The sequence below is a fragment of the Pempheris klunzingeri genome, chromosome 18 (assembly GCF_042242105.1).
Source record: "Pempheris klunzingeri isolate RE-2024b chromosome 18, fPemKlu1.hap1, whole genome shotgun sequence".
Taxonomy (NCBI): domain Eukaryota; kingdom Metazoa; phylum Chordata; class Actinopteri; order Acropomatiformes; family Pempheridae; genus Pempheris; species Pempheris klunzingeri.
The window spans coordinates 14306075-14330530 of record NC_092029.1 but is presented as its reverse complement, the minus strand read 5'-3'; the positions used below and the strand labels follow the sequence as shown (position 1 = coordinate 14330530).

The 24456-nt window shown below is 42.1% G+C and overlaps 3 protein-coding genes across 3 annotated transcripts in view; 1 reads left to right on the top strand and 2 right to left on the bottom strand.

Annotated features, from left to right (window-relative positions):
• ppp2r5a (protein phosphatase 2, regulatory subunit B', alpha isoform) overlaps positions 1 to 7248 on the bottom strand; it is a 40553-nt gene extending 33305 nt beyond the window's left edge. Inside the window, exon 1 of the mRNA XM_070848859.1 lies at positions 6156 to 7248. Coding sequence (XP_070704960.1) covers positions 6156 to 6303 — 148 coding nt within the window. The 5' untranslated portion in view covers positions 6304 to 7248. The remainder of the gene's footprint in view (positions 1 to 6155) is intronic.
• Positions 7249 to 8686: 1438 nt separating this feature from the next.
• On the bottom strand, positions 8687 to 14311 carry dtl (denticleless E3 ubiquitin protein ligase homolog (Drosophila)). The gene is made up of 15 exons (XM_070848858.1): positions 14260 to 14311; positions 13507 to 13644; positions 13315 to 13407; positions 13167 to 13228; positions 12823 to 12943; positions 12388 to 12453; positions 12131 to 12246; positions 11968 to 12041; positions 11749 to 11855; positions 11560 to 11664; positions 10981 to 11093; positions 10784 to 10873; positions 10446 to 10569; positions 9589 to 10241; positions 8687 to 8972 (listed from the first exon to the last, which is right to left on the bottom strand). Exons 1-15 carry the CDS (start codon positions 14309 to 14311, stop codon positions 8907 to 8909), a joined length of 1980 nt encoding a protein of 659 aa, XP_070704959.1. The 3' UTR covers positions 8687 to 8906.
• An 801-nt stretch (positions 14312 to 15112) lies between these two features.
• On the top strand, positions 15113 to 23997 carry ints7 (integrator complex subunit 7). The gene is made up of 20 exons (XM_070849197.1): positions 15113 to 15277; positions 15439 to 15568; positions 16447 to 16593; positions 16786 to 16923; positions 17018 to 17064; positions 17369 to 17568; positions 17968 to 18090; positions 18187 to 18304; positions 18472 to 18606; positions 18713 to 18810; positions 19480 to 19719; positions 20024 to 20161; positions 20299 to 20505; positions 20767 to 20961; positions 21461 to 21564; positions 21666 to 21734; positions 22265 to 22397; positions 22592 to 22690; positions 22815 to 23000; positions 23611 to 23997. The coding sequence occupies exons 1-20, from the start codon at positions 15184 to 15186 to the stop codon at positions 23890 to 23892; spliced, it is 2883 nt and encodes a 960-aa protein (XP_070705298.1). The 5' UTR covers positions 15113 to 15183; the 3' UTR covers positions 23893 to 23997.
• Positions 23998 to 24456: the final 459 nt, after the last annotated feature.

The window sequence follows — 24456 nt, the reverse complement described above, 5'->3', positions numbered from 1 at the left end:
ACAAGTAGCTTTAGCAGTGGGAAATAGAAAAAACACAACTAAGGCATTTTTGCCTCACTGATTGGTCATTATCCACATAAAAAAGTCAGTGGTGGAGGACATGACATATGACATAACTGTGAATCTATGTCAAGACGCTGTTGCCATCAAAACAGCTGTAAGAGACAGATTTAAAGCAATGGTGGCAAAGCTGCATTTGCTATATTTTGTACCAAGCTGCAAACAATTTACAATAAATAAATCCCAGACGGGTTACAGCACCCATTCTATGATAAAAATGTGTTATGTAACGACACCCAGCCCTAGTTGCAGCTGGTCATTATGGGAGCACAGCTTCACACAACCCACGTCTTCAGCCAGCAGACTGCCAGCAGAAAATAAAGTTGAGGCGGCAGTTTTATAAAAAAAAAAAAGGTGGAAGCACATCCCAATCTGTCAGAGGCCACAATTACGACACCGACAGCTACAGACCCAAGAATACAAATGCCGTCGCAGTGCTTTACAAAACTTTTGCCCCTTTATTTCCTGGAAAATTATGTATCGATTTGCCATCTGCTGGCACACATGATGGAAACGGATTGTGTGGTGCATTTGTTAATCAATAGGCTAACAGAGTGGGCATGTTTCCATGAACAGAAATGAGCCAATGGTAAAGGTTGCTGTAATCAAAACTGGCTAAAACTCATGAACATAGGCTGCAGCGAACGATAATTAACAATACAAGCAATGTTATCATTTTTAATTAAAGTGTTAAGAAAATTGTGAAAATGTCCTTCATAATGTCCAACAGTTCAGGGTGATGTCTTGCAATTATTTCGTAGTCCAAAAATCTAAAGATACTCATAAACAGAGACATGCTTCAGATCCTCACATTTGGGAAACCAGAACCATTGAAAGTTGGGTGTTTTTACTTCAAAAATTTTCTGTCAATCAACTGATCGATTAATTTTTCAGCACTATGAGGCACTAAATTAATGCACAGTCGATGCTAGGATTAAGTGAGGCCAAAGAAAACATTCAATAATACAAACACTTAATAAAGAAATAAAAGAAAACGTGTGTAAAATACCACTCTGGGCTTATATAGTTCAATCAGGGGAAACTATCTCAAGCTGAGAGAAGTGGTACATGTAGTGTTCAGCTGGGTCGTATATCTTTGACTGAAGAGACAGCAGGTGAATGGACAGAGGCCAACAAGCTGGTTTAAAAAGTGTACAGGTTATACTAGCAGTGTAATGTAGCAGGCTACATTAGCTGTTACTCTCCAACTGAACCCTTGATGGTTGACTTGCATAGTGGGTAATGTAAACGCCAGGATTTGACAAGAAAGAAGACAAATCTCTGGTTTTGCTTCATCGATTCTTATCCTTTTTTAAAAACAGCCCATCTTGAGTCCAGTGTATAAATCAGCGTATTACTCCTTTAAAAGATGTACTAATTGAAGGAGTAAGAGGAGACGAATAAACTAGTTGTCAGCCAACAGATTCAAGAATCACAAGAACAAAACAAGGACAGAAAATAGGACAACATACACAAAAGAACATCAGCCCTGGTTTTCCATCATGGAAATTGAAATCAAAGACTTTTCGACTGATACTGTCACTGTAGTGTATTCAGGCTACAGACAGTATCCACCACACCGCCCAAACGTAAGCTTAGCTCTGGTTGGGAATCATGGCTCAGCTCAAAATTTCACTGCAGTGACAGAAATATCAACCTAAATGAAGCAGCCTGTATTTGGAAAGTAAAACATTTCCCTGGCTTGCTCTCAAGGCTTCTGGCTGCCATGGCAACAATGTTGGTCTCTGAGTGACTCATCTTTTCAGTGTCTATCACACAACAGGAGCTATAAGCACTCCAACCTCTCCATTGCAGGAGGGAAGAAGCATCTTTGTAGACTACTATCTTTTAGGACCTGAAACCTACCGACTGCAAAGATTTACTTAGTCTAGTTAGTCGGGAAACAAGAAATAGTGCCGATTAACTCAACAGGGCAACTCAGATAAAGTAGGCCAGCTAAGCATGTGCTCCAATTTGTCATTCCATGTTAAGAAGCTTGATTTATACTAATAAAGATGGCTATTGTTGCATGTTAACACTGCACTCCTATCACTTTTAGGGAACTATGTAAATTGATTCAGAACAGCAGTATCAGCTGATAGCACAATGTCACCATGATTTTGTTTCCTTTTATCCACAGCATTACAACTATTGCACTCTCTCAGTTAGACATGGTTAAGGTTACTAGCAGGTGTGGATACTTGGTATGTATGTGGTGTATAGTTGGCTGATCAAAATCAAATGTAAAATTAATTCACAATATTCAATACGAAATTTACCCCAAACACAAATTCAGCACTTAGATCTACAATATCCGTCACATTTCTTTGCCGTGCCAATAAGAGTTGCAGCTAACGATTATTTTCATTATCGATTAATCTGCAAGTTACTTTCTGGACCAAGTGACTAATTGTTTTGTCTGTGAATTATTAAGAAATAATGAAAAAATGGCATTCACACTTAGTCAGACAAGAAAAGGCACACTTGAGACATCATAGTGGCCTCTGCTTAACAGTCCTAAACCTTAACATATTCAATTTGTACAACAAGGCATAAGGAACCTGACTGCAGAAAGCCATCTTCATAAGGTAAATATGAGTGAGCATTTTCTGCTGCATGCCCGAGGCCAGCAGACACACGTAAAGTGGATAACTCCAGACTTAGTTTGCATTAATCACAAAAACAGGACTCAGCCTTTAAGTCCTTATGGGAAATCACTCACAACTGTGGTTCATGGCCGCAGGAGAAAATAGCAATCACATGTATCAATCTGTCTTGAGACACAAGACTACACAGATTTCACTGCAAAAGTGAACTCCACAGAGAGTAAATTATGTATTCATTTTACTGAGGAGGACTCATTTACTGTTACACATTTACAGTGCAGGCTACTCAACATCACAGCATGCACGTTGGTCTCCAATTTCAGTCATTTCTGCTGCTAATATGATGATATCTCTGTTTTTAAGTGCGAAAGAGTCTTACTCTTATAAAATTAGCTTCTGATTATCACAGGTATGATTCAAGCTGTCTCGCCATTTACAGTGGATAATTAACACGTTTCTACGGATCCACTCTACCAAAAAAAGTCCCAAAACCTGTACGAATCTAACTTTTAGATTTCCTTAATTCTATAAAAGCAGCAGTCGCCATGACACAAATGGCACAAATTAGCCTCAAGCTTTTAGTGGAACAAAGTCGGATAATTTGCCTGTCGCTTTCACACTTGTCAACAAGACAGTTGCTGCCATGCTGTTTCAAGTTAATTTTGGGCGCTGTCGTGGTGCAATGCTCTAGTTTGGGGGGAAAAAAAGTTTGGAGCGGTTGCATCATGTTGAAAAGTTCCAACTGCTTGATCAGGCAAGTCTTTTTTATTATTTCAACTGTGCTCTTTACTCCAGCACCATACACACTTTTGATAAGTTGTTGAGGCTTGTCTGTATAAGTATGAGCAAACCCTCATTAGATTTTAAAACAATGTTTAGGAAAAAAAATTACACAAAAGCTCTTGATATAAGTGAGTGCAGCAATGTGTGCCCAAAATTCAGTATTTTTTGAGTAGGATGCAACAGAATAGAATATTTTTCATTTAGTATCATACACAATAGTGTGTCTGACAAATTATGTAGTGAATACATCTGTGTCATATTTGGTGTTGTAGGTTTTGTTGTGTGTCATATCTCCATTCCTCTGTATTATGCTGGCTTAATGTAAAAAAAAAGTACAAGAGTTTTCCTCTCCGCCACTAGCCATGACCATCACTTTTGCTTTTGTCTTTTTCTTCCTCTTTGTTTTTTTGCAAGGCAAGCATCCTTGATTGATTTGTTGTGATTCAACATGCCTCATTCACATGAACACACTACTGCTTATTCATGATCAAGCTACAGACACTACAAATAGCTCTGGTGTGTTAGCCTTTCCTGTTCAGCTTACAGCTTTATGCTTAACAAGCTGTACATTTATTGGTTAACTTTTCCCCTGCTCGCATTCACCATCACTTTATCTGAAGTTCACTCTCTCTCTCTCACTCGCTCGACCACACACTCACCATAGGCACTGCCCAAAGGAGCTATGCTACTCTTTTGACAGTTGTCATCTATAATTTGTGAAATGAGGCCTGCTTTGGACCAAATATTTTAAACTTGTACATTTTAATAGTGCTGGTCAACAGTTAATAATCCCTCAACAAAGCTTGGCTATTGGTCAGAAATAGTTTTCTATACAAGCATCCATAAATGGAATGCAGCAATATCATGGGAGGTCTATGTTGAAATAAATTGCACAGGCAGAGATTGACACAGCTTGTAGTTCAACATCCGAGTATACAAGATGAGGGGTATATAGAATATATAACTCTACACTGAAGAAACAAACAGACAACTTGCTGAAAAGTCTGCAAGGGTTACAAGTGCCTATGACTTCAGAGAACTATTAAATTCCTAATTAATATACGTGTTTGTGTATGACAGTCGTAGTTCACAAAAAAAAAGGTTAAGGGATTCTCCTTTTAGGAAGAGCAGTACTACACTTGACAGGAAGGGAACAGACTCCAGGATCAGGTCACTTGGCAAATCGTGCCAGACCACCGCCCATCATTCCCAACTCCAACTACAACAGCGTACTGCATCAACTGACAACAGGCTCCCAACACCCACATTACCCCCCCACAGTGTCACGTTTCACTTAATGCATTTTTGCTGTCCTATATTTTCCAGTTTTCTAAAGGCATAGTCCTTGCTGGTTGCCACTGACATACATTCAGTGTATTATGATAAGAACTAGGGTGGCAAAGGGTCGATCAATTTCCAGGAATTTTCCAAGCATTTTCAATATAAATATTCTAAAAAAATCATGCCATTTGGCATGTTTTATATTCCTGCTATTTCCTGTAAATTTACATAATTTGCTGTTAATTACTATGCGTGCATGTTTCCACCGTGAATATACCTGGACTTTTATTTCAGGGTACAGATGATCCCCTGAAAAAAAGCTGAAACTAACTAATCAAAAACAAACCCTGTGGTAATTCAACAGGTAGTTCGAATTTTTCCTAGGTGCTCACCTCTTCACAGACACCTGTCAGTTTTGTGAAGTGCTGGAATACTACCCTTTTATTGGGACCAGGCATTAGTATCAGGCTTGGATCACATGGTTTGTGACCTTGCAGCTTCCATGTTCAAATTCTCAGACTTGCTAGGATGATTTAAGTAGTGTACTGGAATTAATGGATATGAGTTAAGACAGCCGTATGCTTAGTGGAGGTGTTCCAGCGATCCTGCCTCTGGCTCAGCACTTGAGCTATAACTCAGCATGTTTGCACTGGAAATGGCTTTGGCAACACCACAAAACGTAAACTTGTCGAGCCATACAGGAAAGACTGCTGCACCTTTCTCGGTGCTGTTTGCACTAACAACAGTCTTTACCAGCATCAACATACAGAGGGTAAAAACACAAACAACCCACTCTGATCCGTCACAGGCCTTGTGTTTTACATGCTGGTTCTCCACAGCACCAAACTGTAGACAGTGGTTTATGGAGCATAAATCCCTCTTAACCCCCTTTTCAACATCTCTCTAGATGTGCCTCTGCATGTAAATTCAACTGCTCCAGAGGGGTTACTCTGGGTCTTGTGACTTGGAAGTAAGCACAATGCAACTGTGATGCAAGGGAAGTGAACGAAACTGTTGAGGAAACTCAGTATTATTCATCACAAACACAAGACTGATGTATTGTACTTTGGCAGTCAGTCGTGCCATTTTTTTTTTTTCCCCCCCCAAGTGATCTGTGGTCAATTCTTCTAATCTGTTACTGCAGAAGAAAAGCAGCAAATAACTAAGAAGGAGATATGTCCATAACTCTTTTGACCACTGTGTCCAGCTGGTTTAAACATGGTGGCCTTCGACTTATGCACCGTGCTTGCTGTATGTGAACTAGAAAATATTTGCAAGACTTGCTTCCACTTTCTCTGCGTCTGCTGCAGCTCCGGTAACATGCAGGCGTGCTGAATGCATGTGCAGCACATCTAGCAGGGCAGATAACACACTAGTCATGACAGCCTATTTTAAGCGGCAGACCCCTTCATCCTCTTACCGTACCTTTGAGCTGCGGCAGCGGTGAAAGCTCGACCGGAGCGCTCTGAGTGCGATACTGAGACGAGCCTTGGGATTTCCTCTGTTTCTGGGCCTTCCTCATGGACTTTCTCGTAAACCCGTCCACTTTCTCGGATGCGGAGATGGCCGACATTTTGATGCATTAACTGACGAAGACTTCAGACAAGATATTGAATCCCTAGGTCAAATCAAAGGTTTCCTCTTGTCCTCCTACTGTTCGCATCAGCACAAAAATATGGAGCCGACCGCAAGACTTGAAGCTCGTCCCCTGTCCAAGTCTTGTGTTATTCTGTATGATCCAACATGGTCGCTCGGTTTTGGGGTTAGACTGTGTCCAAAGACCGCATCATAGGTGCAGCTTGTTTTCGGAAAAACGGGAACAATCTTCAAAACACGATGCAAAAAGCCAAACAACTACTTATGACATTGCCCGCAGAATAACCCGAAGATACCGACGTAAGGAAATTATCACTTAAGTTTATAAATTTCCGCTGTTTTTTTACTGCTTTGTTGTGTTTGCAAAATGTCTACCTGTTGCAAAACATACGAAAGTCATTGTCACGAAAAAAGTTGCCTCGATTAGTTGTGAAGTCCTAACAGCAGCGAACTACTGTACTGCTAGGCTGCGAGCTAATGCACCTAAGCTAGCTAGCTACGGTTAGCTGACGTTCATCTATGTCGCTACGACAACACTTTGCACCGCTGCGGAGGGGGGAAAGTTACAAAAAAATAGTTGCCCCATGAAATAAGCGTTGTTCTTCGTGAAAAATAAGTCCAAATGCTGTTTTTAATCCTACTTAGACTTCCGCTGCGAGTATTTTCAGAAAGAACTATCCGCGATCGATGAAGTTCAATTTCGCTCGACGACCGAGTCTCATTTAGCACTTAAAAGTTAGCCGCGTCCACATCCGATTGACTTTGTTATGAGTACATTCCTCGGTGAATTCAGAGCGGTGGGTTCGTTTACAGGCCTCTGAGAAGACCTGGCGTTCTTAAATACAACAAATGAGTGGCTGTCGCGCTGAGTAGGCAGCCGTAAAACACTCCCAGCGCTGCCGTTCAGACGCCGTCTGCCTGCCTTCACTGTTCAGCGGACTGCAGAGCCCGACGGGCGTACGTCACTGGTTGACACGTCCGGCGGCCAATCACAAGCAGAGAATTAAGAACACGGTAAACTTTTTAAACCAATCAGATCGCGCAGAAAGCGGGCCCTGACCATGTGACATGTGAAAACAAATAGGTGACGTTGTACGGCTGAATGAGGAGTGGCAGCTGTAGTGAGTGTTATAGTCAGTCTGTGGTATCAATGAGCAGAGAAAGTTACTGCAGTTACCCCGCTCAGAGGGAAAAAAGGACATCTATTCTGCCTATTGTATGTATTTATGTTTGTGTATCTTAACAAGAAGGATGATGGTCTTATTATTTATTTGCCTACAGGATATTATTGGTTCCCAAACAGGCGGTCAGGTCTATGCCAAGAGATTGTTTTACAAATGGACCTTTTTCACTGCAGACATTTTGACTGGTCATATTAGGAAGAGCATAGGGTTACTAAAAACATTAACATGACACATTGTAGTTCTTTTTTTACTGTTCCAGTAAGCCGTAACAGTCTGCACAATGCCAGCACTATGAAAATAAAGCAGCTAAATGTCATCCAGCTCTCATTCATTTCATTATTTACACAGTGCTTTTTCTGCAGTCAAATTGTCTTCAGTGAAAAAGAGCTATTAGGTGTAGCAAGAGGCCTAATGGGATAGAAAATGAAAGGAAGACACGTTTCATTTCCAGATTTTTTTCTTTCCTCTTTGAATAACTGAATTATTCAAACTCTCCACGCCCTTAAAAGTTCTGCAATAAATCAATCAGAAGACAGAGATATGTGTAACCTGTGGGGAAGGGTGCAGTACATGATTAAAGTCATGGCTTTAGCGCTGTCACTTATCAAACAAGGACATGGCTCACACTGATAATATGCAACCAGCAGCAGTCCACACACTCTGAAAACTCTTTTCAATTTAATAAAATCTGATCACAGAAAATTTGTGTCAATTAAATACAAAGGAACCAAGCAACAATGTTGTTTTGTACATATAAACAACTTAAGCATTTGCTCAAGAAAAATTACATTTTATACGTGTAACACAGAAAGAAAAAAGGTCAAAACCATATACATGAAAAAAAAAACAGAGAGGAAGTGATGAATCTCAGTGAAGTGGCTAAAATGGCTCAAAGATTTGGATCAAATATGTATCAAATGTTTGGGTTTTTTTTAAAGCAGAACTTAAAATGACGACGCCTGCAGAAAAAATACTTTTCTCTGCACTTGAGGATCAATACTTGGCTGACCTCCTGGACTACTTCATTAAACACTAATGTGTCTCTTAAAGTTGTCTGGCTTGAGTAAAATGAAAGATTTACTCAGCAACACGCAACTTGATTTTTCAACCAGAGATTCTGCACAGCACCAGAAAATTGTGTAGGAGGCAAGTGCAAAAACCTATGACCCATTTAAAATTAAAAAAAAAAAAAAAAAAGCTCCCTCTGGGATGTGAAAACCGCAGCATCAAATATTCAGAATGACAGTTTTGTCAATCTCTGTGCAGCCCAGACTCATGTACTCACGTCATCTGGACACAGATCAGGATGCTCAGAGGAGTTTTGCCTGCGGGTTCAGGTTAAAAATACCCCAAATACAAACATTTTAAACACAAGCACAGAGCATCTGACAAGTGGTCACTCCAGAGGCCTCCTCGTGAAATACGTGGAGATTTTCTTCATGGTTTGTGGTGAGCGGATGGTCTGAAAAACAAGAAAGAAAAAAAAAATGTCACCTGCAATATTGGCTAGAAAACATTCCCATGCATTGTAAACATTAGTACGCATAAGGAGGGACAGAGCTCAGTCATCAAACTATCATTCCTCAACCAAGACTGCTGTTTTTTCCAAGATTTTTCTTTTGGCATTTTCTCTTTTTTCAATGGCGGACAGTATAGCAGCAAACAGGAAATGCGAGGGTAAAGAAAGAGAGGGGTATGGCATGCAACAATAGTCCTGAGCTGGAATCGAACCGTTGCAGTTATGTGGTATGCCCTTAATTATCCGGCTTTCAGGATGCCCTTAACCCGCTGCCACCTGTAGCTTCATATTAACCATTACCAGAGCAGTATTCACTATATAGTATACTCAAAAAAGACTATTCCTCAAAATGTCGACCAATTGCTTTAAGAAAGTTCTACTCCTAAAAAGAACTTCATTATTTCAGTCCTCCATAATCTAACAGCTATGCCAAAGAGATTTTTATGCTGACAAGGAAAAAGCTCCAAAAGGACTCGATAGAGAAGCCGTAATACTTGTGAGGGAAGGTAAATGTTAAAAACTGATTAACTGCTGATTAAGCAGGGATTTTTGTGCTTACTGGTGAAGCTGGAATCTTGCCTTCTTGTCTCTTAGAGGCACTGGGACTTCTGGGAGTACTGGGGCTTCCTTGACCTTTCCTCATCTTTTGGCCCATTACTGACAACCAGTCGCTGGCTCTGGGAGAGCAGTTCTCCTTGTCAGTCTGTCTTAGTGAGACTTGCTTCTTGTCCTGTGTGTGACAGTCTGTTTGTGCGTGGCTCTCCTGAGCGGCGCAGCAGATTCCTGACAGGTCCCGGCTTCTCTTGGCTGCGGGGTAAAGTTCAGTAACACAGTCACACTGTTCTGCACCGCCGCAGCTCGCGGATGGACTGTCGCCAGTCTCCAGCCTGCGTTTGGCCCGTCGTTCTGTGGGAGAGGTGCTGCTCGCCGGGCTCTGGGGACAGGGGCTCAGCACCCTACGGAGCAGAGGGCTGACCTGACCAGGAGAGCCGCGGTTGGGGGATAGCCACTGTTTGATAGAGGAAGGTGTTCTCTGGCGAACAGCAGCGGGCTTAGCATCCTGAGAAGGGGCAGGTGAGGAGGTGGTGCTGGAGGACAGCGGCATGGCGGCTCCACTGGGAGCACAGGCAGCCACCTGGGGTGATGCCAGGCCACCAAGGCTCTCCGTCCTCTGGCTCTTGGGAGGGGTCGTCTCAGCTCTGAGTGAAGGCCCTTAACAGAAGCAGAAGGTCTCCTTAGTTTAGATGTGACAACATCTGAATAATTGCATTTTGCATTCAAGAGCAAGACGGCAGTGATTTATGACTTCTCTCTTTTCTCACACAAAGGTAAGACATCAATACAACGAAAAGAAGAGTAAGAGAAAAACATTGTGTACGTTGTTACGAGGTGGTTAGTGGTATTTGTAAATCGTACCTGATGGAGACTTAGGACGCGCCCAGCCCACAAGGTTGGCCTCTCCCACTGAGGACTGAGCTCCATCCATTTCCCGGCGAAGCCTCCAGATCCGCACAGTGTGGTCATCAGAGCAGGAAGCAATCTGCCAAGAGAGCAGCGGAGATTATACAGAGCCTAAATCCATCTTCCTAGCCCATTAAAACAGCTCAGCTTCACAGCTGGGATGCAAAAATACCTCTAAATCAATCTCAGGTAGTGCAGAAAGGAAACAGGATAGAGATTACCATAGCTGTGATTGGTTATATGTCTACAGGTTTCTCAAAAGTCTTCGAAACACTGAAAGTTTATCTCCTCACCTTGGTGAAATCTGTTGGACACCATGCAACAGAGGTCACTTCCTCGCTATGGCCTTGGAGCATCATGGGAGGACATTTAGGATCAGAGATCTGAAATAGACAAAAGATGCTAAAATACACCACCAGGATCACCTTAAAGCATCACAAATACAAAACAATTTTCCATTTTGATGCAGCAAATAAAACAGAGGCCGTACCTTCCAGATGTATGCGTGATTGTCACTTGAGCCGCTGGCCACGAACTGGTCGTCTGGGCTGATACTGGACTTTACATAAAACGAGGAGTTCTGGTGGCCGCTGAAAACCGCCACTGTGGAGGCCAACAAACGGCAACATTAGAACCACTAAATAATAAAAATAGAGTAATACAAACAAATGATGCGAGCCTGAATAAGATGCAACACGGTGCATCTCATTATGCTACAGCAAGGGTACAACAAGCACCACTCTGTACTGTGTGATGTTTCAAAATGGTTCCCTGGGTTGCAATGCGAGTATTAAGCAGCTGATTGGGAGTCCACATCCACATCCACATCCCCCAGGACAACACATTCAAACCTCTGACTGCAAGATATTAGAATATGAGTCCCTGCAACCTCTAGGTTTCCTCTATAAAAAATCTTGTTCGACTCTCCCCTTTTAATTTAAAGCAAATGACATTAGTTTGCAGCCCCATCTAGTGATCTGTAATGGCAATGAATTCAATCAGTAACAGACTAGAAAAAGTCCACTTTGGGCAGAGACACACAACGATTAGAGTCAGAGTCCTCGTTTACCTGGAGTGGTTTTTATTCCAGTAACATTGAACATGTAGATGCTGTCATCAGTGCAGTTGCAGAAGACGTTGGACCTCGTGGAGTCCAAAGCAAGTCCGGAATAACCTGCAACAGATGGAAAACAATCACTTAATCTGGTCATCTGCATGATTCAGATAGACATGATGCTCAGTATGGCAAAAAACTAACCGAGTCGCATGCGCATGCAAGAACCGGGGTAGCGGTACGTCTGGAGTGGAGCAGGATCGTGATGGTGTGCGGTGTAGTTCTTCCTCAGATCCCACATCTTGATCACTCTGGTTGAGACAAAAGAAATGCAAAATATATATATATCATGACCATGCAAGATGCTTTGCTTTGGCAGCCATTTTAAATTCATGTCAGGAATAGGTAACAGCAGTTTCTTACCCATCAACAGCCCCAGAAGAAATGAGGGTGTGCTGATCCCGAAACACAACCACTGTGACACTCTGCTGGGTGTCCTGCAAGAGAGACGAGGTGCTCAAAGATCAGCCTTCCTTCTGCACAGCCCTCTTTCATTACAGAGAGTCAGCTTGTTGAAGAAACTCACCACACTAGGAGCCATTCCACGCATGCTATTCCGCCTCTTCTTTGTTTTGGTCGACGGGTTTGTCTCTGCTTTGTTGTGAGCACCGCTGATCTGTTTCACTTGTCTGTAGAAACCATCTAAAAAGGGGAGGCATAAACATGATAACACACTCTGAATGCAATTCATTTGCCTAAAATATTGTAGCACTTTAGAAATGAAGATTGGGTTTGACCAAGCACAAAAACAAACCTATTGTAATTGAAATGTCTAACTGATACCTTTTTTGCTGCACCTGGTGTCCCACACCATGATGTTTCCATCTCTGGCTCCAGTACAGAACACAGCTGTTTAATAGAAGACAAAGCATCAAAAATGTGCACAAAAAAGCATCATGAATGCAAAATTTAAATTACATTTAAATGAAAAATTACACCTACATGCTTCCAAATTAAATACTTATAAAAAAGTTGTTTCTTTCCTTTGATTTTGCAATCAGATCCCAGTAATTTTTCCCCCTGCTGGCATATGTATTAGAGGCTATTAATGCCCTACTAATAGACGAGGGTGTATATAAACATCCCAAACAAAAACATGCTGCCAGAGCCCCAAAAGCCAGCGTCACACAATAGAAGATGGGGTTTTTTTTGAGAGAAAACAGGGACCAAATTATCTCCCAGCGATGTAGTAATTGGTCTGTATATACTGTAGTATACCTTTCTCCTGTGGTGTGAATGCAACAGATTTGAGGCTGCACAGGTGACCCTTGAAGCTGCCTAAGAGCGCCCCTGACTTCACATCCCACAGCCGAGCCATCTGATCACCGGCAGCGGTCACCTAAAGATGAACAATAATCAAATTTAAAGAAGGCTTTACTTGTATGAAAAAGGAGGTTAAAAGGAAATTTAAGCACAGTCACTTGAACAAGGGTAGCTAATCAGATACAATGCATAAATGTCTATATGGCTCTATAAATGCATACAAATAAAAGATATCAAAGATGTTACTGACTTAACATCATGGTTCATAGTGGACTATAAAATGAACGAGTTGTACTTACTAATTGAGGCTCCCCCGGTACCCAGGCGATGTCAAAGACAGCATTCTCATGGGCCAGCCATTCTGCAGACATTCACACAACATGAGCAACTAATATTTCCTCATAACGGACAGAACTACAGATGGAAAAAAGGAGTGTCTGCACATACCTTTAAGAAGCGGGTTTTCGCGGCTCTCTGTGTTGTAGATCCTGACAATACCTTCCTCATTCGCCACTGCAAGGACGCTGTGCAGGTCTCCGGCTGAAGGGAGATGGGATAGGAGGGGACATGCAGGTTAGACAAAGAAAAGGAAACATCTTCTAGCTCTGTTGTGTAGAGATTATGTGACTGGTGGGTTACCGGAGGCGAAAGCCAGTCCAAACGGTGGTACAGAGTCACCAAGGTTGCCGTAGGAGATGTGTTCGTCATGTCGGACACACTGGTAGCCCCCCAGCAGGGAGCTCAGAGGGTACCTGGGCCAGGGATCTGCAGGGAGGGCTGGAAACACAAGAAGAAAGTACATTTAGTCAGACTATTTTGAGATGCTGGTACATGAGTGATTTGAATTTATGATTTTACACCAATTCAGAGGTTAGATTGTACTTTTTAATTCTACTACATCTGTTGGCTATAGTTACTTGTGGGTTTTTTCAGGATATGTTTGATTTTTATTTGACTTCTTCCGGTTCAGGGCAAGCACTCCGTATTATCGTAGCTTTACTGACTTTTTAGTTGCATCCCAATGTTGAAATCATGTGTTTTCACCGCATTTCATTGATTACAAACTAATTATAACTTTTATGTAGCCAAATTAGTCAACGTATGGTTTACTTGTCTTATTTTAATTGGAGTTTAGTCTGATATAATGCATAAGAGCAGAATACATTAGCTTAAAATACTTTACATCAACTTCGTCAACGAGAGATCAACGATCCACCTGTAAACTTTGGTGGTTTTATGACTCCAAACGTAACGCAGAAATGTTACGTTGTTATTATTACCCTGGATGTTAAGTTAGCTCAAGGTAAACCAGTTACTGTGTAGATAGCACAATAAACCACAGGGCACAACCCAAAAGCCCCCCCAATTCTCCCAAATACATTAATTTCTCACCACTCTGCCTTCGTCTGCCCACTCTCCTGTCAACAATTGAGCGGAAAAGCATCCCAACACCCCGGCAGAAGACGATCTGAAATAGTTTTTAATAATAACACTGAGATGTTTTTTAGATCGTTAGCTGGAGATCTTTTTCCGTGTTGCCACTGCTCTTCTTTCCCGCGAACAGCTCCTCTGAACACAGAGACCGAATCCCCCGCTAAACTTGCGCTGAGCGCTGCCATTGGTCGAAACTACCACTTCCTCAATGTCATCACTTCCGCTTCCGCTTTCTTTGTGCCGCGGTAACAACTGACTAATCCGTTCTTTCAAAATAAATGACACCCTTTAAGTTTATGGTTTTCATTTCTCATATGCGCACAACAGTTACAGTGGAGCAGTCATTGATAATGAAATTCTTCAAAATCTCAGGCTCCCTGCAACGATGCTCATGCGATAGTTTATAAGAGACACATAAATAAAAGTAAAATGGGATTCATAAAATAATCCAGAATTAATATAGAATAAATTATGAGATAGCTATATATGGAATATAGAATAAACTATAACACTGAAGTAAGCAGGTATACAGTTAATGATAAAAATGAATAAACTATAATGTACACAGGACGTGCAAATGTAGTAATGAGATTGGATGTGAAAGTACCAAAAAAAAAGCACAGTACTACATGCACTTTGGTGTTTTGCACCACTTTAAACGGAATAATTTACCTAAGAATTATTAACTTGAAGATTTTGATTTTAAGAAAAAAGTCAAACTCAATTAATGAAACTTGTAAATGTAACACGAGCGCTTTATTACGAAAAACCAAGCCGGAAGTAGTTAAATCGTAACACCCGGTCAGCCGCTGGTACAATGAAATGCTAACAGCCCATGGGTGTCAAGCCTGTTCCCTTTTCAAGTTAAAAAACTAAACAACAATGTCGCTTTCAACTGCGCGTTCATTCTTGTCAGAGGCTTGTTATGGCGAACAAGAACTCGACGCCAATTCCGCCCTCATGGAGCTGGACAAAGGTGCGTTTTCTAGCTTGCTAACAAATTAGCAAACGGCTCATCGGTTGAAGCCTGATCTTGTGTGTCGTGTCTTCTCATTGCGTTTGCTTTTCTTTTTTTTTTTTTTTACTGTATCACCCTTCCCTGCTTTATCGTAACCAGTAAAATTGCTTCAATTCCAGGGTTGCGGTCGGGGAAGCTTGGGGAGCAGTGCGAGGCCGTGGTGCTCTTCCCCAAACTCTTCCAGAAGTACCCATTTCCCATCCTCATCAACTCTGCATTCCTCAAACTAGCAGACATCTTCAGACTTGGGTATGGATGCTTTATATAGTTGGACTATAGTTGCTCGTTCTTAAAATCATAATGGTTTTCGATTTTGATGGTTGCTACTAAGCTGACAGGTGTCATGCATGAAGTTGTTAGTTTGTCAGGTACACCCAGGTACCACCCAAAAACAATGCAGTTTATTACAAGGTTACAACAGCCCTGCGATAAATCCTAATCTAAAAACATAGAGCCACCTCTCAATAATACACTAGAATTCTACAACACCGCCAACTACAACTGTCGCCTCCAAAATGATCATAAACTGAACATTTTAACCTTCATGAAAGGAGGGTTTAGTGCAGGATGGGTGCATTAAACTACATTACTTTTACTTAGGTGTACCTGAGGGAACTGACAGCTGGGTGCATGCCAAGTAAAACGTCTCACACTACTACTAGTTTGCTGGTTACAGCTACTTGCTTTTGCTCATTAGACTTTAGACTTAGACTTTTCTTTATTTGATCCCCCATAGGGGGAAATTCTCATGTTACAGCAGCAACAATAGTACAGGGAGAGTGAAAAGAAGCAATAGTAAAAGAAAAAATAGCAATAGCAAAATAAATATAAATATATGGCTGTGATGAAATAAATATTTTCACTATGAGATATTTACACTTTGGTACATTACATGTAACTATAATACTTTAGTTTTCTTTGAGAGCTGAACACACCTAGAAAGCAATTTGAAGACATTTGGTGCTCAGGTAATTTGTCATAAACAATATTCTAAACCTTTTGTGGAATGCAAGATGAGTTCATTAACAGTAAGTAATTATTAATAATATGTGCTGCATGATTATTGCATCTGGTTGAACTCTGGCACAGACCTCTTTGTTTATAAAAGCGTGTCTCTCTGATTTCAGGAACAACTTTCTGCGCCTCTGTGTGCTGAAGGTAACTCAACAGAGTGAGAAGCATCTCGAAAAAATCCTCAATGTGGATGAATTTGTCAAAAGAGTGTTTTCGGTCATCCACAGCAACGACCCAGTGGCCAGAGCCATCACTCTGAGGTAATAATGCATAATCTACTTAAGTTTTATGTTTTGCTGGTGGGCACAGGATTTCTAATTTTAGAACGTAAAGACCAACAACCAGTAACACTGCACTACTCTACAGCCTGAGAGGAAATGAGTGATTCTTTCTCGCCAGATGTCTATCTGAGGCTTAAAACAAACGATTTCCCTGTTGTTGCTTCTATTCAGGATGCTCGGTAGTTTGGCCTCTATCATCCCAGAGAGGAAGAATGCCCACCACAGTATTCGCCAAAGCCTGGACTCTCATGACAATGTAGAAGTGGAGGCTGCCATATTTGCCGCTGCAAGCTTCTCTGCACAGTCTAAGTAAGGAAAATTGTCGCTTTACCTAAAACCGTAGTGCAGATAAATGGGACGATGATTTGAATGAAATAAATTTGGTGTGTTTTCTGATTTTCAGAGACTTTGCAGCTGGGATTTGCAACAAAGTCAGTGAGATGATTCAAGGTAAAATCTCTGTTCTGTAGTAAAATCATTGCAGATCACTTGCAGAAAGACAACAGCCATGTCCCCATTTTAGCTTTACACATTTGGTGAATATTACAAACATTCCAAAATTTTAATAAGATAAGATAAGGTAAACAGATAAGATAAAATTTGCTGAAAAAACACTATATAGATACAATATATTTAATAATCAGAATTAAAATGCAACTCTGTACATTCAAATAGCACCAAATACCAATAACATATTTTATATAGAGTTTGCATTCCTCTTCAGCCCATATCTCAACCTTGTGTTAACCCCCAGGTTTAGACACTCCAGTGGAACTGAAGCTGAAGTTGATCCCCATGCTGCAGCACATGCATCATGATGCCAGCTTGGCCTCGAGCAGCAGAGAGCTCCTACAGCACCTGGTTAACTCTTATCCCTCCACCCCTATGGTCATCGTCACCCTGCACACCTTCACCCAGCTGGCTGCCTCCTCCCTCATCGATATCCCAAAGCAGGTAACACCATGACAGAGCGGTACCTCAGTGTTTGGTTATTTACTGTGACGGGCTGTTTCACCCAAAAGCTGAGACGGCATTATGCTGCTGTTCATTGCTAATGGGATCTGGCCATGTAGCTGTGCACCATCCGATGAAGATGCAGAGATTTAAAAGGAGACCATGGGCACTACGGGCGACAGTTGTGAAAAGCTAAACTTTATGCAAATACTCTCTGGTGCAATGTGAGTGACAACCAGGCCAAAGCCATTCACAGCATAAATACATGCTGTTGTTTTTTGTCTTGATAGGAGATCTACACATGCATATACACATGGTCTGTTGCCATTATTAAGCTTCGTCCTCTCTTTTTAAAAAAACGTAGTGATTGACTTTTTCTTAAATTTTGTGTCTGTACAGCTCCAGCTTCTCCTTCAGTACTTGAAAGATGACCCAAGAAAAGCGGTGAAGAGACTCGCAATCAATGACCTGAAGTTCCTGGCAAAAAAGGCTCCTCACCTTTGGATGAGAGAAAACACTCAGGTAGAGTGTCTGTGGAGTGTGACCGATGTACTGTGTCATTGTCTCCATGTTGGTTTAAAAGCTGGAGGTTATTCAGTGGTTTTGTTTTCTCTGCAGACCCTGTGTGAGTGTGCTTTGACCAGCCCTTACAACAGCTTGAAGCTGGGGATGCTGGCTGTCCTCTCCACCCTCTCTGGAACAATTGCAATCAAGCAGTACTTTAATAATATGACAGGTTGTGTTCACTTTTAAATCTTTTCCCATCACATTGTGAATTTCTTACATTACTAAGAGTTTAATCTTAACCAGGCTTTAATAGCAACTCTCTCATGCTGTTATTTGTCTTGTGAAGAAGGGAACAACTCCAGACTGATCTGTATTCCTCTCAAACATCCCTCTCAGGTGGCTCCTCTGTTCCCCCCCGGCTCACTGACCTGGTTAAACTGGCACAAGAATGCTGTTACCACAGCAACCTGGCAGTGGCTGCTCACGGGGTCATAGTGCTCTCCAACATCGCCATTTCCTGTCCAGAAAAAGGTTAGTCACAGCAAGTAATGGCTCATCAAAGCATTGATTTCTCATTCACCCCGCTGATTTTTGCTCCTTTGTGCCAAGGGTAAGTGTCGCTATTTCTGCTCCTCAGATATCATACAGCTGGAGCAAGACACAGTTTTGGGAGTGGAGTCCCTCCTGATGCTTTGCAGTCAGGACAGCAGCTCCAGTGCACAGGCCACGCTCAAAGTAAGACAACACTGTAACATTTTTCATACCAACTTAAATGTACCAACTAAAAATATCTTGTTCTAAAAGCTGGCATCAAATGTCTGGTCAGATTTGTAGTCTAGTTTACTTATTCTTTGATCTGCTTTGGCTGCTTGTGTTTAGAATACATTTAACATATGAGCAGTCTGGCCTCTTCTGTTAAATTCAAAAGAACTCTCAGGAAAACTCAAATGTTTTATTGGAAATAATATTACATTTCAAATTATACCCAGCTCCAGTCAGTGATATTTGGAGGAAATGCCATGCTGAGTGTTATTGATAGTTTAATGCTGACTTGGAAAGGTAAAACTGGTCCAGTGTGTGAACTTTTAAGACTCACTATCCCAGACTCACCACACACACACACACACACACACACACACACACACACACACACACACACACACCAGCAGCATCCATATATAGAAGATATATACATAGATATAATACCATCTAATATCTGCTGTACAAATGTAACAATGCAACTAATGAGGGCAGAATTACTTTATGAGCATTTGTCATTAAAGCTGAATTATTGAACTTACAATCATAAAACCTGTATACCTTTAACTGACTGCACCATTGATCAATCGGCATCCACATTATGACTTTAGCCATCCTTCTACTTACCATTTGTGCCAACCCCAGACGGCGCTCACCTCACTGGTTAAACTGCTGAAGAGTCGACCCCATCTGAGCCAGTCTGCTGTGGATTTCCTGCTCGGCCAGCTCCACTTATCCTGCGACTCCTCCCGCGTTCTCATGTGCCACGCTCTGGCGGCCATCGCCACCCACCTGCCGGTGCTGGGCGACGGCATGCTGGGAGATCTGGTGGACCTCTACAGAGTAGCCAGTCACTCCTCCACTGACAAGCAGCAAGAGCTTCTGGTGAGAGACCCTGTATGAGTCAGACATCAGTTGCTGTTTAGACAGTAAATTAAGGCTTTAAGAGTCTCACAACACTTAAATGCAGCTTTTACGTTTTAAGCATAGACACAAGAGACTCAACTAAATTTACATCACAGTTAAGCAGTAATCTATATTCTAGTGGGAAATCAATCTGCACATGCAAACCTGTTTGGAATGGATTAATTCAGTTTTAAAATCCTTCTTGTTTTTCTACTTGTTTTATTGCCCTTGTAAATATATCTCTTTGAGTTTGGATTTAACACTCCACTCATGATTTCTGCAGGTTTCCTTGGCAACAGTGATTTTTGTTGCTAGCCAGTCGTCTCTGTCAGCCGAAGTGAAGACTGTCATCAAACAGCAGCTGGAGAATGTGGCTAATGGCTGGACGGTGTACCGCATCGCACGACAGGCCTCACGCATGGTAATCTGATCAGCTCATACATGACCAGCACTACCCAGCATTTGTTCACTTAAACCGGACGCTCTAAGGGTACCGTTGGTCTCAGGCAGGTACGGTATCTGATAAAGTCTTGATGAAATATTATAATTGATCTGCAGGGATGCCACGAGTTCTCCAGCGAGCTGTACCAGAGTCTGCGGACCCGCGTGGCATCAGAGCACTTCTACTTCTGGCTGAACAGCCTGAAGGAGTTTTCCCAGGCAGAGCAGTGCCTGAGTCACGTGGAGGATGGAGACTACAGTGGAGCCATGACCGCCATCGCAGAGGCCCTGCGCTCTTACCAAAAGGGCATCGCTTCCCTCACAGTCAGTTAACTGCCATGCATCCACTTGTCAAAACACATTGATGCAACTCCTCCCACCTCACCAATGACAGATGCTTAAAGCTGCTTTTAGTCAGTCTGGAGAGTCTTGATATTGAAGCTGATTTCGCAGCATCTCAAATAGTTAATGGATTAACTCACCTAATACCTGACTATACCTTGTTAGGTCAACTCAACAAAGACCTGTGTCGCTATTTAACTGTTGTGTTTTTGTTCTGTTATCTGATTAATCCCCCCCCTCCAGGCAGCCAGCACTCCTCTGAGCCCGCTTACGTTCCAGTGCGAGTTCATTAAGCTGCGGATCGACACCCTGCAAGCCCTGTCTCAGCTCATTTGTACCTGCAACAGCTTGAAAACCAGCCCTCCTCCTGCCATTGCCACCACAGTCGCCCTCACCTCAGGCAATGACCTGCAGCGGTGCGGCCGCATTTCCATGCAGGTAAAACCTAAAGCCGAAGACATTACCATGAGAAATTACCAGATAAGTAATAAATACAAGCAGAATAGATACAGCAATTATGAATCACTAAAACACAGCAAAAACAAGTGCAGAGAAAGTGGAAGAATAACAGATTGAAGAGAAAACAATTCTGAAAAGTGAATTTTAGTTTTTTACACAAATTACAAATGTGAGGAAATGGGATGGTAATTGGCACAGATGGGCTGAAAAAGCATATACACACATTTTAAAGTCTTGCAGTAGCGCTGGGCTGTGGGTCAAAATCCAGCAGCAGGGAGGAACTGAGAGCACAGACTCTCTACATGGATGGATGGATGGACTTAATTGATCCCAGTCTGGGAAATTGTATTGTTACAGCAGCATGAATAAAATAAATACACGGTAAGGACAAAGTAATAACACTAGAGGAAGGTGTATCCTAGAAGATTAAATGTGCTCCAAATGTAGTTAATCGTCACACCATTGCTTTTCCCCCCAGATGAAGGTATGCATGGATGAGTTCAGAGGTCTCGCCGCTCGCTACGCCGATTTGCACCAGTCGTCGTTCGATGCCGATTATGCCACCCTTCGCAACGTGGAGCTGTATCCTTAAACGTGCCTGCGCCACATCACACTTGAACCCTGGTTCCTCTGGTGTAATCTCTTCTCTCTTTAAAGTCGCCTCTCTTTAACTGTCTGCTCAGACAACAGCAGAGCTGTTTGCTTGTCTCCCATGTCATAGAAGCACTGATACTGGACCCACAGGCAGCCAGGTGAGAGCTGTTGTAGTCTAAAAAGGTGGAACAGTGTCATTTTTATCCATTTCTTTGGTGGTTTAGGAGAAAGTTTAACATTAAAGTTAGCACGTATCTCATTGTGTATCATTTCCGAGTTTATGAGAAAACTGCTGTAGATTGAAACAACTTGTAGCTTTTATTAATTTCCTCGGGTTTGAGGTCCTTCACTGACTGGACATATGAGGAAATGTAGATTTTATGTGGTAGACTGCTACTGAAGTGTTAGCTGTAAATGTAACTTAGTTTAAATGCATCATATGTTATGCGGTCATGACTTAATCCACTACAGTGTGATGCAATAGAGCATGTGTGATGTAAGCTGCACATTTGACATTGAAGCTGCTGTAATGAAAATAAATAAGTCTTGTTTAATACGACAAAAAGGTTTCTCGCTGCACCACATACTTGAATGTGTTCTAATGAAAGTGCTCTGCCATAACACACATCCTCAGGAGGCCTTTTCCTGGCAGACGTTTTGCCTGTAACAGATTGTCTCTGTAATCTAGTTTTCAGGAGTACGGCACCCTGGGGTCGGTGCAGACAGAGAGCGAATATGAGCGACGGATGCTGTCGGTCTTCAGTCGTGTGTTGGAGGAAGTGGAGGGCCTCACCAAGAAACACCCTCCCGTCTCGTGCCTGGTAAAAACACCCTGTGATCACAAAATCATCTTGCACGGATGGTGAAACTATGTTTTAATGCTGCCGTCTTGATCAGGTCTTTGTTGAGGAAGATATTTTAGCCTCAACATGACTTTTACTTGGATTAAAAAACCAAAAAATGACAAATAATGCCAATAATGAAACTGCGGTTTGCTTTTGTTGTTGTGTTTCAGCACACAGGTTGTCTCTGTGACGCTGTCATAGCTTTGCTAAAGGTCCCGCTCTCTCTCCAGAGGTACTTCTTCCAAAAGCTCCAGTCAACAAGCATTAAGGTACAGTAATCACTTCAGTCAGAAAAAATGTACATCCTAATTTGTAATTACAGATAAGTGAGCCCTGGTGCATGCCATCTTTGCTCTTTAGGCTGACCCAGGCGTTTTTCTTTCTTTTTTGCAGCTTGCCCTCTCTCCATCCCCGCGGACACCGAGTGAACCGATCCCAGTGCAGAACAGTCAGCAGCTGACTCTAAAGGTGGAGGGGGTGGTGCAGCACGGTTCGACTCCAGGGCTCTTCAGGAAGATCCAGTCTGTCTGTCTCAACGTCACCTCGGTTCTCCAGAGCAAGACAGGCCCCGACTACAAGGTTTCTAGTGTTTGCCTTTTGTCTCTCTTGACCGCTCAGATAATTAGGGAAATGTGCGTGCTTTGACCTTTGGAAAAATCTGTGGCGGACAGTGAGTGGTTTCAGGAGGTTTTCATGGGGGGGCAGTCGGCCTGCTGAAGGGCTGGGGGAGATCACATGATCAAAAAAAAAAAATCCCTTTATGACATCATAAGAGGAGCCAAATCTAAATAGAGCGTTTTCATACATTTACTGAAAGATGGAGCAGCAGAAAAAGAGAGAAAATGGTTTTTCTCACGTTCTAGACACTGTGGACACATTTATGTTAAAAAGCCATTAAAAGTGCATTTTGCATAAATGGGACCTTTAAAATAAATACATACAAATCTGATGAAATCTTCCATTCCCCTGTGCTCCTCATACAGAATATTCTCCTGGTTATATTGCTCTTTGTGCCATGTATTGAGGCTTTTATCTGGTATTTTCAACAGACAGTGCAAACACAGCCACATGGTGTATTTATCCACAGGTCACACAAGTTCTGACATTTGTTCTCCCATTTGTTGCATTTCTTTTTGGTGAATTATGGCTGCGATGAGAACACTCCAATAATTATGCTGTTTTCTTTTAGATCCCACTGGACACGAAAACTAATGAGATTGAGCAGCGGGTAGAACCCCACAACGACTACTTCAGCACCCAGTTCTTGCTGAATTTCTCCATCTTGGGCACGCACACTGTCACCGTGGAGGCCTCTGTGGTGGATGAGAGCGGCATCGAGTGGAAGACCGGGCCCAAGACGACGGTGTCCGTCAAATCCATGGAGGATCCCTACTCCCAGCAGCTCCGCCATCAGCTGCAGCAGGGTGGAGCTCAGCCAGCTCCACAGAGGAGTGCATACGCTCGCTTCTAGTGATTGTCCTCTGTGCTTTAGAGTCAAAATCTGTTTTAGTTTGTGTACTTTGACCTGTTTTGTCTTGTAGAAACTAAATATGTACATATTTTTTCAATGATTAAAAAGCCAGATTTAATTTTTACTGCTTTACACCCAGTGCAATCCTTCCAAAATAATGTGTAAATGATAATAATAATGTGTATAATAAGTGTAAAGGACATAATGCAGTCACTTCAGCGTAAATCCAAAGTTCACTCAGTATTGACCTTCAGTATAATCTGATGGTGAAGATTTTAAGAATTAAGGTCGCCCACCAGAAAAAGCAAAATTGCTTTTAATTCCCTGACCATATTCTTAATCCAAAAGTATTTCATGCATACTGTAAACTCAGGACGATTTGGCGTTAAATGTCCTTGGATTTACTGTGTCGCCTAGAGTGTAATAGCATACAGGGCCATGAGGGGGCGCACCATAGTCATTAACTGGACATCATTGTGTGGCGAGGACTCAAATCTGTCATGTCGATTCCACTCGTCTGGATCACAGTGTTAAATTTAGACTTTTTCGAACACGTTTTATGTT

Bases quoted from the DNA above. Each gene is read 5' to 3' on its own strand.
- dtl (XM_070848858.1), bottom strand. From the start codon at position 14,311: ATGCTTTTCCGCTCAATTGTTGACAGGAGAGTGGGCAGACGAAGGCAG. The intron at 11,856-11,967 runs GTAAGAAACTGC...TGTCTCAACCAG, and splicing joins TCTTCTGGGGCTGTTGATGG to AGTGATCAAGATGTGGGATC. The intron at 11,665-11,748 runs GTTAGTTTTTTG...CATCTGTTGCAG, and splicing joins TTGCATGCGCATGCGACTCG to GTTATTCCGGACTTGCTTTG.
- ints7 (XM_070849197.1), top strand. From the start codon at position 15,184: ATGTCGCTTTCAACTGCGCGTTCATTCTTGTCAGAGGCTTGTTATGGC. The intron at 15,569-16,446 runs GTATGGATGCTT...CTCTGATTTCAG, and splicing joins GCAGACATCTTCAGACTTGG to GAACAACTTTCTGCGCCTCT. The intron at 18,305-18,471 runs GTTGTGTTCACT...CATCCCTCTCAG, and splicing joins GTACTTTAATAATATGACAG to GTGGCTCCTCTGTTCCCCCC.